Source organism: Sorex araneus, chromosome 4, assembly GCF_027595985.1.
Source record: "Sorex araneus isolate mSorAra2 chromosome 4, mSorAra2.pri, whole genome shotgun sequence".
NCBI lineage: Eukaryota > Metazoa > Chordata > Mammalia > Eulipotyphla > Soricidae > Sorex > Sorex araneus.
In genome coordinates this window covers 63,371,206-63,383,717 of record NC_073305.1, presented here as the reverse complement: position 1 = coordinate 63,383,717, position 12,512 = coordinate 63,371,206, and the positions used below count along the sequence as shown (strand labels likewise).

At 55.9% G+C, this 12,512-nt stretch overlaps 2 protein-coding genes across 4 annotated transcripts in view; one reads left to right on the top strand and one right to left on the bottom strand.

The window, feature by feature from the left end:
• Positions 1–12,512, top strand: part of LRIG1 (leucine rich repeats and immunoglobulin like domains 1) — a 107,992-nt gene that overhangs the window by 86,880 nt on the left and 8,600 nt on the right. For both annotated transcript variants that reach the window (XM_055134215.1, XM_055134214.1), the window contains exons 8-12: positions 57–200; positions 2,104–2,184; positions 4,949–5,020; positions 5,803–5,874; positions 9,192–9,355. In XM_055134215.1, the coding sequence (XP_054990190.1) occupies positions 57–200; positions 2,104–2,184; positions 4,949–5,020; positions 5,803–5,874; positions 9,192–9,355 (533 nt within the window). The remainder of the gene's footprint in view (positions 1–56; positions 201–2,103; positions 2,185–4,948; positions 5,021–5,802; positions 5,875–9,191; positions 9,356–12,512) is intronic.
• SLC25A26 (solute carrier family 25 member 26) overlaps positions 7,568–12,512 on the bottom strand; it is a 148,553-nt gene continuing 143,608 nt past the window's right edge. Inside the window, exon 10 of one of the 2 annotated variants that reach the window (XM_055134217.1) lies at positions 7,568–8,744. In XM_055134217.1, the coding sequence (XP_054990192.1) occupies positions 8,738–8,744 (7 nt within the window). In that variant the 3' untranslated portion in view covers positions 7,568–8,737. The remainder of the gene's footprint in view (positions 8,745–12,512) is intronic. The other variant, XR_008629710.1, reaches the window with a different exon arrangement.

Below are 12,512 nucleotides of genomic sequence, written 5' to 3'. Positions count from 1 at the left end.
AGCGGGGCTGGGGGCGGGAGGGCAGCCCCCTGTGACACTGTGCCCCTCCTCCTCAGGATTCTGTCCTTCAACAACCTCACGCGGCTCGAGGAGGAGAGCCTGGCCGGCCTGAGCAGCCTGAGCATCCTGCGCCTCAGCCACAACGCCATCAGCCATGTCGCCGAGGGCGCCTTCAGGGGGCTCCGCAGCCTGCGCGTCCTGTAGGTCTCTCTCTGGCTTCCTGCCTGGCCTGCCCGCTGGTGGGGGGGGGGCGTGGGTCCAGAGCCTGCACATTACATGTGCAGAGTCTTGAACATGTACCAAATCAACTGGGAAAAAAGAATTGGTTGAGCAGGAGGAAAAAAAAAAGGTCTCTGCCCAAGGCCAGTGCCGTGTGTGTATGCGCGCGCACGTGTGTGTATGTGTGTGCGTTCACATGTGTGTATGTATGTGTGTGTGTGTCCTACAGTTGGTGTGTGTGTGTGCGTGTGCATGCGTATGCCTACAGTTGCTGGTGTTTGTGTGTGTATAGTTTCTCTGGAGCCTATAGTGTGTGTGCGCACGTGTGCCTACAGTTGCTGGTCTCTCTGTGCATAGTTTCTCTGGAGCCTACTGTGTGTGTGTGTGCGCGTGCGCACGCACATGCCAACAGTTGCTGTGCGCGCGCGTGTGTGTGTGTGTGTGTGTAAGATGGAGGAGGCAGGGTCAGGCCAGCATTTGAACTTCATCTGCACACCTGGCATTGGGGGGCCCATTTCCGAGGCTGTGAGAGGATCCTGTGTCTTTCCAGAACCTCCTCTGGGGTCATGTCGCTTCCCTCCTGGTTCCTAAGGAGGCAGGCTGTCACTGCAGGAGGCTTTTCTGGGGCTTCTGGCAACGTTTTTTCCGTTCCTGGCCTCTGCCTTCCCAGGTGCAGCCCGCTGCGGGGGGCGGGGCGGCCTCTGCACCTGCACCTGGAGGGAGGGAGAGGCCAGGCCGGCTGGAGCACTGGGCTATTGTTGGGGAGTATGAAAGCGTCTCCAGGCTATTCAAGCCGGGGTCAGCCCGGGAGCCCCTGCAAGGCGGAATCCCAAGGCTGGGAATGATCAGGCTGAGCTGGCCAGAAAGAAGCAGGAAACGTTGGCAGCCAGGACGAGGAGCAGGGCGACAGGCACACAAAGCTGCAGCCCCCCACCCGCCGGCTCCCCGCTTTTCAGTGGGGATAATGGGAGGCCTTGGGGGGGGGGCCCTGGCCGTGGCAGGCCCTGGCGCTCTGGGCTGCACTGTGAAGTAAAGGTCAGGGCAGGCTTTTCACTTCTCCGTGGGAGCGCCCCTCCCTGCCGGCTCTCTGGGGACCCCAGCAGAGCAGCCCCCTGGCCCTGGCCCAGCCCTGACTGCCGGGCACTCCAGGGGGGGTGTGGGAGCGGAGCATCCTGGAGGGAGCTGCCGGGGCAGGCTGGGGGGCAGACTCCGGGTCTGGGTGCCAGGTGGGACGTCTGGCCTGGCTCTGTGACCTGCTCTTGGACGCCAGGGGAGGAAGCTGAGTCATCGGCCTTGTGATTCGCACTGTTGGAGGGAACCCGGCTCAGACGCTGGCCTCACCCCTCGAGCCCCCCACAAATGGGTCACAGGCCTGACTCAGCAGCCAGATGTCCGGCCTGGCCCCGAGTCAGGGCCTGTGCGGGCCCGGCGAGGGCTGAGGGCGCCCCGGACATGCGCCAGCAGGGAAGTGGCGCCAGGGCGTCCTCGTCTGCCATCTCTCTCCTCCACCTGCTTTCTGCCTCCCCTCAGAGCCAGCAAAGGGCCGGGTCCTGTCACAGCAGAGGGAGCCTCAGGGACCCTTTCAGGCTGATTCTTGCTGCCTGCAGCCAGATGTCTGCTGGTGGTGGTGGGGGGGGGGTGGGCAAATCTGGCCCTCCCCAGTGCTCTCGGCTCCCTGCAGCCGCTGCTGGCCGGGGGGGTACAGATGTGCAGGGGACGCCTCGGTCAGCGTTGTTGGCAGGCCCAGGAAGCGGGGGGCCGCTGGGACAGGCAGAGGGCACCCGGCCTGGGTTCGAGCACTGCTTCGGGGCATTGGGCGGCCACCGTGAGGCTGAGCTGCAGGCCCTCCCAGATGCTGAGTGTCCTCTTTTTTCTCCTTCCCAGGGACCTGGACCACAATGACATCTCGGGCACGGTCGAGGACACCAGCGGGGCCTTCACAGGCCTCGAGAGCCTGAGCAGGCTGTGAGTATCTTCCTGTGCGGGACAGGTCAACCGCTGCTCCACGCGCCTGTGCTCCTTGCAGCCAGAGCAGAGCCAGCGCCTTCGTCTGCGCTTGGGAGGAAAGGGGAACAAGCGAGTGGGGGCTGCCGGGTGCTCCCCGGCCCGGCACTGGCATCCTTGGGGCATCTCCCTCATTAATGAGCGACGTGGAAATGGCCACGTCCATCCCATGCCCAAGGCAGCTCTCCTACTCTCCCTCCAGAAATCTCCGGAGCCCACCAAGTCTTGTTGTCTCGGTCTGATCAGTGTTTTCACTGTCAGGCATAATTTTAAACAAAAACTATTATTAGCTGGAGCGGTGGTACAGGGAGTGGGGCAGCTCTGGCACCCACCGACCGGGGCTCCATCCCCAGCACCACAGGGGTCCCCTGGGCCCCACCAGGAGTGACGCTCTGCCCCTCACCGAGAGCAGAGCCAGGAGTGAGCCCTGAGCACTAGGTGGCCCCAAAAAAATACATAAAATAATTATTAGTGTTCATAAAATAGGTATCTTTTCTTGAAATTCAAAGTTTCTGGAATTGTCAGTTGCCATGCAAAGTATATATATATATATGCAGGTTTCGGTTGTTGTTTGTGCTTGAAAGACCTAAGATCTAGAAACACTATTAACAATTCAGATGGAGAAATTTGAGTGTTCCTGTTCCCATTAAGTAGTCTTTCAAATCATACCATAGAGGAATTTTTTCGGGGGGTGAAGCAAGGTAGTTTTTATTGAAACATCTAGAAAGAAAGATAGGGCTGGAGAGAGAGCACAGCGGGTAGGGTGTTTGCCCGGGTTCGATTCCTCCATCCCTCTCAGAGAGCCTGTCAAGCTACTGAGAGTATGTTGCCTGCACGGCAGAGCTTGGCAAGGATCTTGGCAAGAATCCAATACCCGTGGCGTATTGGATATGCCAAAAACAGTAACAAGTCTCACCATGGAGACGTTACTGGTGCCCACTTGAGCAAATCAGTGAGCATCGGGAAGACAGTGCAACAATGCTACAGTGGTCTAGAAAGGTGTGAGTGGAGGGGAGCGGGAGGGAAGAGCCAGCCAGGGGTGTTCTGCATAGGGGCCGCTCCTGACAGTGCTCACCCTGGCTGCTCATCCTAGGCCTGAGTTCCGTGCCTGGGTCCTGGCAGCGCTTGGGCCCCCCAGGCCACACCTTCGTCAGGGCCCACCAGAATGACCCTTGGCAGATCTTGAGGGGACCTTGGTACCGGGTCTCTGTCTGGGGGCCTCACACACCAGGCGTATCCAACCCAGGGAGCGGGAGAAGCCTGCATCTGAGCACCGTGCAGAGGCGGGCGGGCGGGCGGGGAGCCACCTGTCTGTGGTGGGAACAGGATCACGCAGGGGCGAGGGCAGGCTCAGGCTTTGCCCAACGGGGCTTCTTCCCACCTTCTCTCCCGATGCTCCTCCCCGGCACTTCCTGCAACCCCTGTCCAGAGGACATCCGGGCGTGGGTGTCAGCGCTGGGAGGAGCACGCCCCACCCTGGGTGCCTGCTCCGAAATGGGCAGAAAGAGAATAATCTTGGATGAAGACAACATCATCCGGGATTCAAAACACCCCCTTCCCTTTGGGTTTCCCGCCCCGCGGAGACGCCTGTGCTCCAGGGACAGACAGGTTCCTGGGAGGCCTCTTCAGGGTTCCTGCCACAGTTGGCGTTGGGACTCGCAGGAAGTGACGGGGTGGGGGGTGCGTTCTGTCGGTGGCAGACGCCGCAGGGGCCGGCATCAGGTGACGGGGAGGTTGACCTTCATGTGTCTGGGTTTAACCAGCTCACAGTCATCACTTAAAGCCTGGGCCCTTGCTCGATATTCCATGGGCCCGGCCGCCGTTGTGGTGGAGTCTCCTGGCTGGTGCTGTGCCCGGTTCCCAGGGAGCACCGGCTGCAGCGAGCACGGGGTGCTGTCGGGCCTCTTTGGGGAGCCTTTGTCTCCAGGTGGGGTGTTCAGAAAGCGGTGGTGGATTTGACCTGTCGCCCCAGGTGTGTATTCCCCTATACAATGTAGCCTGCCTGGCTTCCGCTCACTGGAACAGTGACCGCTTCATGCCAGGGGACCAGGGCTGGGCCTCACTTCCCCACCCTTGGGTGGTCCTGGTAGGACAGTCAGATGAGGGGACTTCCACTTAACATTGCAAAGGCCCTTATAGCTGAGATGGGTCCTACAATTCCAACCTGTCATCACGGTTAAATTCTAATAAAGATAAAAAATATTTCCTCCCAGAACGCGAAGGCAGGCAGACTTGAGACCCGTAATCTCAGCAGAGGTCAGGTTTCCACCTGCCTCTCCTGGTACCCTTGTCAGATAGCACCACCCTAACTGTGCTCTCTCCCTCTCTCTACCTCTCTACCTCTCCTCTGTCCCTCTTTCTCTCTTCCCCTCCCTCTTTCCCTCTCTCCTTCTCTCCCTTTCTCCCTCTCAACCTCTCTCCCTTTCCTCTATCCCTCTCTTTTCTCTATCCCTCTCTCTCCATCTCTCTCCCTCTTCTCTCTTTCTCCCTCTTCCTTTTCTTCCTCTTCCCTCTCTCATTCTCCCTCTCTCACTGTCTCCCTCTTTTCCCCCCTCTCCTCTTTCTCTTCCTTTCTCCTTTTCTCCCTCTCCTCTTTCTCCCTCTTCCTTTTCCCCCTCTCTCCTCCTCTCTCCCTCTTTCACTCTCTCTCCCTCTCTTCTCTCTCTCTGCCCTTCCTCCCCCCCATTTTTTTTTTTTCTTGTCTCTGGATGTTTGGAAACTGCAGAACTCTGTTTGGAAACAAGATCAAGTCCGTGGCTAAGCGCGCGTTCTCAGGACTGGAGGGCCTGGAGCACCTGTGAGTATCTTGCCGGCCCTTCCCCAGCCCATAGGTTTGCCACGTGCGGAGAAGTCGGCTCACACATGAGGCGCATCTTTGTAAGCCAGGAAGCAAGCTAGCTGCTTCCTTCTCATTATAAGTCAGCTTCGACTCCAGCCTTGGCTCTGCTGTCTGTGCCGGAGCAGTTAGAGAACATGGCGGGCGAGTTCCTGGGAACGCAGCTGGTGGTGGGGGATTCCTCGATGCCCGTCAGGCTCGCCCTGGCCCCTGCTGAGGCAGCTGCATGCACTGAGCCTGTGTTGGCTTCCCGGAGAGTCTTCCTGGCGCATTTGGCCGCTGAGCAGCATCTCAGGAGAGTCCTGGATGGTTTCATCTCTGAATCAAGTGGGACCTTCAGTCTCCGGGGGAAGATTTGCCCATTGACTCCCTGAGCTGGTCCCAGTCAAGATCGTTTGGTTTTGTTTGTTTGAGGGCCACACCCAGCCGTGCTGGCGGCTGCTCCTGGCTTAGTGCTCAGGGGTCAAATCCAGGGCATGTGTGTGGAAAGTGTGTTCTGGCCGTTCGGAGCCATCCCCCGGCCCCTGCTCGGGGTTTCCATGGCACTTTACCGCTGGGTTGGCCCCAGAGCTGTTCAGTGCCCGTGAGGTGAGAGCCGCTTAGGAAGTAGGACAGGGGAGGCCACCCAGGGTCAGCGGTTCCTCAGCACCCCCAGATGGTCCCTGAGCCCTCCGGCCCAGACATGCAGCTGGCCTGCAGGGAACACAGGGTTGTGCGTGTCAGTCAAGAGTGCTGTTTTGCAGGAACCTCGGGGAGAATGCCATCAGGTCCATCCAGTTTGACGCCTTCGTGAAGATGAAGAGTCTGCGAGAGCTGTAAGTACTGGGACTCCTGCAGCTCAGATGATGGGGAGTAGAGACTTTCCGAGGAAGAGATGCCTTACTTCCTTGTGTTGTGATACTCTGTCTTGAAGGAAGAAAGGACCCCACATTCCAGGGAGGGGGTGGCAGTGAGCAGAGGCCACTTCAGGAGGGGCCCGGGCCAGAGAGACGGCAGGAGACAGGGCCCGTGGGAGGCCCACCCGAGTTCAGTTTCTGGCTATAGCCTGGTGCTCTCGGCGCTGGGGTCTGTGCGGCCCTCTTCCTGACCACTGGGCCAGCTGACCAAGAGTCACTGGTCCCCAGGTCCCCTGAGCCCCAGTTTATTGAGAGACCAATAAATATAGGAGGATGGGCCCAGGGGTGGGTACATGGTAAAGCAACTGTATATTCATTATGAAAGAGCTGTAAAATCCAAATGGGGAGTATGTGAGTCTTCTCTCTATATTTCTTTCAACTTCTCTGTCTTTGAAACCATTCAAATGTAGCGTTAGGAATGAAAAAGATTTAATGACGAGGGCCAGAGAGATAGTACGGGAGTAGGGCATTTGCATTTCTTGTGGCCCACCCATGTTTGATCCCCAGCCTCACATACGGAACCCCAGTTCCTGCCCAGGACTCAGGCCGGAGCTCCCCCGCTAAATGTGGGCCACCCGAACGTTTAAAAAGAAAAGGGAAAGCTCTCCTTACCTGGAAAGGGGACAGGTCTTCTCTAGGAAGAAAAGCCGGGAGAGGTTTCCCTTTGACTTCGGCTTTGTGAAGGAGCTGGGCCTGCCCTGCCCCAGTGGGCTCGGGCCCCTGGCCGTGGCCCCTCCCGCATTCGCCGCACACAGGCCCGGTGTCCCGCCTGGGCCAGGCCCTGATGGAGAGACGGTTCGTTCCACGTGGCCGTTCGCTTCTCCTCTCAGATCAGACAGCTTATGCCACAACCGCAGTCCTCCGGGTCAGTTTCCACCAGCCGTGACGAGACTCAGTGAGTGCCCCGTGCAAGGCAGCGGCACGCAGGGCTGCAGGGGCCACTGGGGCTGTGCCTGTCAGCAGTGGCAAGGTCCTACTTTTTAAAAAAAAATTTAAATTTGGGGGGAGAGTTTGGGGCCCCATGCAGCTGTGCCCAGGGGCTGGTCCTTTGTGCTCTGGAGGGACGGGCCCCTGGCAGTGCTCAGGGGTGGCCTGGACCACTCATTCTTCAGGACAGCCCTCGCTGTCCCCTTCTGAGCACTGCTCTCTGCCCTCTGTGGTGAAGGAGGACCGCTCCCCTCGGGGAGGGAGCACAGCCCTCGCCAGGCGCAGACGGCAGGCTTCCTTTTCCCATGGTGCCTGTTGCCTGTGTCTCTTCCCCACCCTGGGCCTCGAGTCTCACTTCCGCTCGCCTACCCGGGCTCCACTGCCCCTCCTGCTGGATGTGCCGGCACTGGAAGGACAACCCGTCCCGCTCTTTGCCGTGGCTGACGGGTTGCAGGGCCTGGCTGTGGCCAGCACACGCGGCCCCCCTGCCCCCTCCCCCGCCCCGTTTGCTGGGCCTTTCCTTGTGAGCAGCTCTAAGGCCCCTCCTGCCGCTGACCAACTCCACACGACTGCCCCAAGTGCAGTGCTCTGCTGCTCGCCAGATAACAGCACACCAGGCTGCCGCAGGTCTCATGTGCAAGCGCCCTGCCGTCACGGCCTTCAGGCCCATTGTTCAGACTCTGAGAAGGCGCTTCCCCAAATACCTTAACAAGATGCCTAATCTGGGTACAATGACAGACAGGAGAGGAAATTATTTTAATTTTATTGAATCACCATGAGATAGTTAGAAGCTTTCATGTTTGGGTTACAATCTCACAATGATCAAACACCCATCCCTCCACCAGTGCACATTCCCCACCACCAATATCCCCAGTATAGCCCCCCTTTCCCACCCTCCCCCTGCCTCCATGGTAGACAATATTCCCCACACTCTCTCTGCTTTTGGGCATTATGGCTTGCGACACAGACACTGGGAGGTCATCATGTTTGGTCCATTATATACGTTCGGCACACATCTCCCATCCCGACTGGTTCCTCCAGCCATCATTTTCTTAGTGATCCTTTCTCTTTTCCAGCTGTCCTCTCTCCACCTGCTAGTGAGGCAGGCTTCCAGCTATGGGGCAGTCCCCCTGGCCCTTGTATCTACAGTCCTTGGGTGTCGGTCTTGTGTTATGTTAGTTTATACTACACAAATGAGCGCAGTCCTTCTCTGTCTGTCCCTCTCTTCCTGACTCATTAGGAGAGGAGATTGTTACTGAATTGACTCATTCTCGGGTTCTCTCTGGTGTAGATTTTCTTCCTTATCTGCTGCTGACTAGCTTGTCGTCAGGTTCTCTGCTCATCCCAAGGCCAGAGTCCAACAGGAGACACCCGAACTCCAGAGGCTGGAGAGTCTAGGCGTGGGCAGGGCACTGATCTTGCCTGCAGCCAGCTCCGGTTCAGTCTCCAGCACCACACACGCTTCCCCGGGTCACTCCAGGAGTGATCCCTGAGCATAAGCGGCTGTGGCCCAGCCCTGTACCCATCTCCCAGAGTTCCAGTCCATTTGGCTGCTTCGTTCCTGTCGAAGTGAAATGGTGGGAAGAGTGTGGCCACGGCAGCACCACGACCCTGGGCGTTCCAAGAAGCACACCGGTGTCCCCGTGTTGCAGGGATAGGTCATGACAGGGAAAGCCACGCGTTTTCCTCTTCCTTCTTTCTCCTGCTGTGGACCAGCCTCTGTTTGTTGGTGCAGGGCCGTGAGGTTTTCCAGGAACGGCGAGCTAGACTCTGGGGTGACTTAGCTCTGAATGGCTCCTCGGGAAGGAATGTTCGCTGAGATGGCGATCCTAGTCTCTGTTGGAAAGGCTTGTCCTCAGTTGCTGAGAAATGAAAAAGAAAATATTCTCTGTTTTGGTTGGAGCGTCACAAAACCAAACTTGTGCATTCTCATGCTCCCTGGGCAGCGGCAATTAACGGCCCAGGCACTCTTTGGGGAGCAGAGCGACTCCCGCCAGCCTCTGGAGCACACTAGCAGGGGGGGCAGCGCATGGGCAAGGCTCGCCCGTGCCAAGGAAGCCACGGCCGCCCAGAGAAAAGGCCCTCTCAGGATGGGCTTCAGGGTTGCCCTCCCTCCAGCTGGGGTCTGGAGAGCCCCTGGGTCGCTTGGGGGAGTGGGCAAAAGCGGCCCAGAGCAGCGTGTCCGAGGGAGTGGGGGCCCCCTGGTTGCTGCCGCGCAGACCCGGGCTTTGCAGTGGATCCCTCTGGACTGGGGGGAGCGGCCCTGCTTCGTGCTCATCCCTCAGACCCTCCTTCTGTTCATCTTGCAGCCACATCAGCAGCGACAGCTTCCTGTGTGACTGCCAGCTGAAGTGGCTGCCGCCGTGGCTGCTGGGCCGGAAGCTGCAGGCCTTCGTGACGGCCACCTGTGCCCACCCAGAGTCCCTGAAGGGCCAGAGCATTTTCTCTGTGCCACCGGAGAGTTTTGTATGCGGTAAGACTTGTCTTTGTGATCTCCCCCCCCCCCCCCCCCCGCGCGTCCCCGCCCAGTTAGGGCAAGGTGGCCAGGGAGGAACTCTCCTTGATGGGACGGGGTCCTGTGGTCAGTCAATCCCAGTCCCTAGTTAGCAGTCGGCTGCAGGAGGCAGCTGCTTCTCCCCTGAAACCACACATGGTGTTGACCACACGGCCGCCTCGTTCTGTGGTTCTCAGAGGAGGAGGGAGCAAGCGTTGGTTTAGTCACAAATCCGAAGAATCCATTACAGGAAGACCCTCGTGTTATTTCAAGAGGGTTCTGGTGCCTGGGTTTTGTTGTGAATTTACTCCGTGTACGAGGCTGGGGTTTTAATGTGTGTTTCTTTCCAGCTCCAAGAATGAAAGGTTAACTACAGGAAGAAGGAGTCTCAGGAGAACAGTTGCTGTAGTAAAAATAATTCCTTGATGTTGACTTGCACTCTTGCTGTTTCTCTAAATCTGCACATGGAGCTTTAACTCTTTTTCTCCTTCTGACCATTGGAATGCAGCTCTGACCATCTATTTGGCCAGGAGTGGTTAGGACCCAAGGTTGTAAAGCACATAAAGTACTCGACAACTGAACACACACACACACACACACACACACACACACACGTTCACATACACACGTGCACACACACACCACAGCCAGATATGAGTAAGGGAGCCCTATGACCAGAAGATGTGGTGAAAGAATGAATGAATGAATTTTAAGTTATTCCTAGTTTTTGCTCTAAAGAGGAGTGAGGATGGGGTCCAGTGCCTGGCCTAGACCACAGGGCAGTGATGCTTCTGCCTCTGTCCTGCCCGCTTTCCTGAGTCCTGGACTCTACCCTGGGATGGTCCCACACAGGAGCTCCCCTGAGGGTGTGTATGGGCACTGTCCGTACTGCCTGAGGTTACGGGCATGGCAGGAATGCTGGCTGGAGCCAGGACAAGGTGCGGTCTCACTGGAGTCCACCGTCCACAGCCAGTCCTCACACTGCCAGTGCAGGCATGTCCTCTCTCCTGATCCAGGTCAGCAAGAAATTGTAAACACACTAGCAGTGGGCCAGGCAGAGGACCCAAAGGGCTGTGTATACACACTGGGGCCGGGTTCTGTTTCCCAGACACCAGTAGGTATGGTCCAGCGACCCTACCGCTACTGGAGACCCCCCCCCCCCAAAAAAAAAAAACCTCTACAAACATTGGGGCTAGGAGTATTGCAGTGTAGAGCGTTTGTCTGCCATATGGTGTCATGGTGAAGTTGGATCCCCAGCACAGAACAAACCAAAAACACTCTGTATGTGGCAGCAAAACTCCAAAAGATGCTTTCCTGGCAGATCAGTTTCATAGGACTTCACGCTCTCCAGGAAACCTAGCACAGAAATGGGGTTTATATCGACAGGAACTTTTACTCAGCCTGAGGAGGGGGCAGGGACAGACCGAGCTGCCTGACCAGAAGGGGTTCTCCGTTTGATTTTACAGAAGGTGGAGGAAGAGATAACATCAGGATATTGGGAGGTGTTCTCCCGTGCATGGAGAGTTGGTCATCGTACCTCTTCATGCATCTCATGTCTGGCTCCAGTGCCCCTCCAGAGATTTTGGTGACAGAGCAGAGGGTAACAGAGGGCAGTCAAAACCCTGCAGATGACTGAATGCAGAAGTCCCTGCACGGCCCTGAGAGATGTCCGAGGAAGCTAGTGGTGGCTTTTGGAATTGCCATTGCTTGGAACCAGCTCTCTGTGGGTGTGCCACTTCCTGCCTCTGGATGCAGGCTCTCGATTCTGAAAGTCCCGTTTCAAAACTGCTTAGGGTTGTTTGTTGTAGCGTTGTCGGAGTGTATGTAACGTGTATATAACGTGTGTCTGTTCACATGAAAAAGTACCAGTTCTTGCTGGTGACTGCCTGTTTTGTGATTTTGAATGTAACGTGTACGTGTTAGCGTATGGTTAGATGATGGGTTTTATCCCTTCGGGCCTTCCCTGCCTTTTAAGTAGAGCATTTATAAATTAGGTGGAGGACCAGGGAATGGCTCAGAGGGCCAGAGCACGTGCTCTGCGTGTGGGAGCCCCAAGTTTGCCCCTCAGCACCACACAGGCGGGTGGCTGGAGGGGTGCCCCATACCCCCAGCCAAAGATTGAATTTGTGACTTGTTGGTATTTACTGTTTTATCTTTTTGTCCCTGCATTCCTCTATCACTAGTTTCTTATTTAAATAGCTAAATATCTTATATTATGTCATTTGAATTCCCTTATGGTTTTTTTCAGTATTCTAAAATTTTGTTAGTTATAACAAAATGAGGGTTATAACAACACCCTAAAATCTAATTTAGGTTAATAGTGAAATCAACAGCATGTAAAATTTTGCTCTTAAGCTTTCCCACCCTCCTTTGTGTTATTATATATTTGTGCATAGAACACTCATGGCAATATTCTGTTGTCATTTTAAGTAATTATTTTAAATGAGATAGAAGAGAGTTATGAACGCAAGTATACTTACCCTGTCCTTACATACTAACTTATTGCCTTTAACGACATTTATCCTTTCATTTTAGTCTGGAAGATTTCCTTTAGTATATCTTATAGGGCAGGTATATTATGAATTGTCTTTGATTGATTGGATTTGAGGTCAAACCAGGCAGTGCTCAGGGGCTATTTCTGGCTCCTTGTCCAGTAGCGACCCCTGGCAGTGCTCAGGGGACTCGTATACACATATACTGTGCTGGAGTCAAAATGGGGTCCCAGCCAACACCCCACACCCCTCCTCCTGTGGCATCTCTCCAGCCCCTCTTTTTTTTCTAAGTGTGTGAACGTTTAAATTTATTTTTTGTGTGTGGGGGGTATTTTTTGGAAGTGGAATTCTCACATCCTTTCTGGTGGTGTGTCTTCCTGTTGCTTCCTGGCATCCATGGTTTCTGAGGAGAAGTCAGCGGCTGATGTTACTGGGAGACTTTGTCTCTCTGCAGTGTGTCTGTGAACCATCTAGTTGTGGATTTTTGCATTCATCCTATTTGGAATTCGCTGAGTATCTTATGTGTGTAAAAGACTTCTCTGTCAGAATTGAGAAGCCAAGGCCATTATTTCTGAAATACGCTTCCCTTTTCTTCCCCTTCAGCTTCCACCATGTGGTGTGTCACGATGCCTAATGCTGTCCCA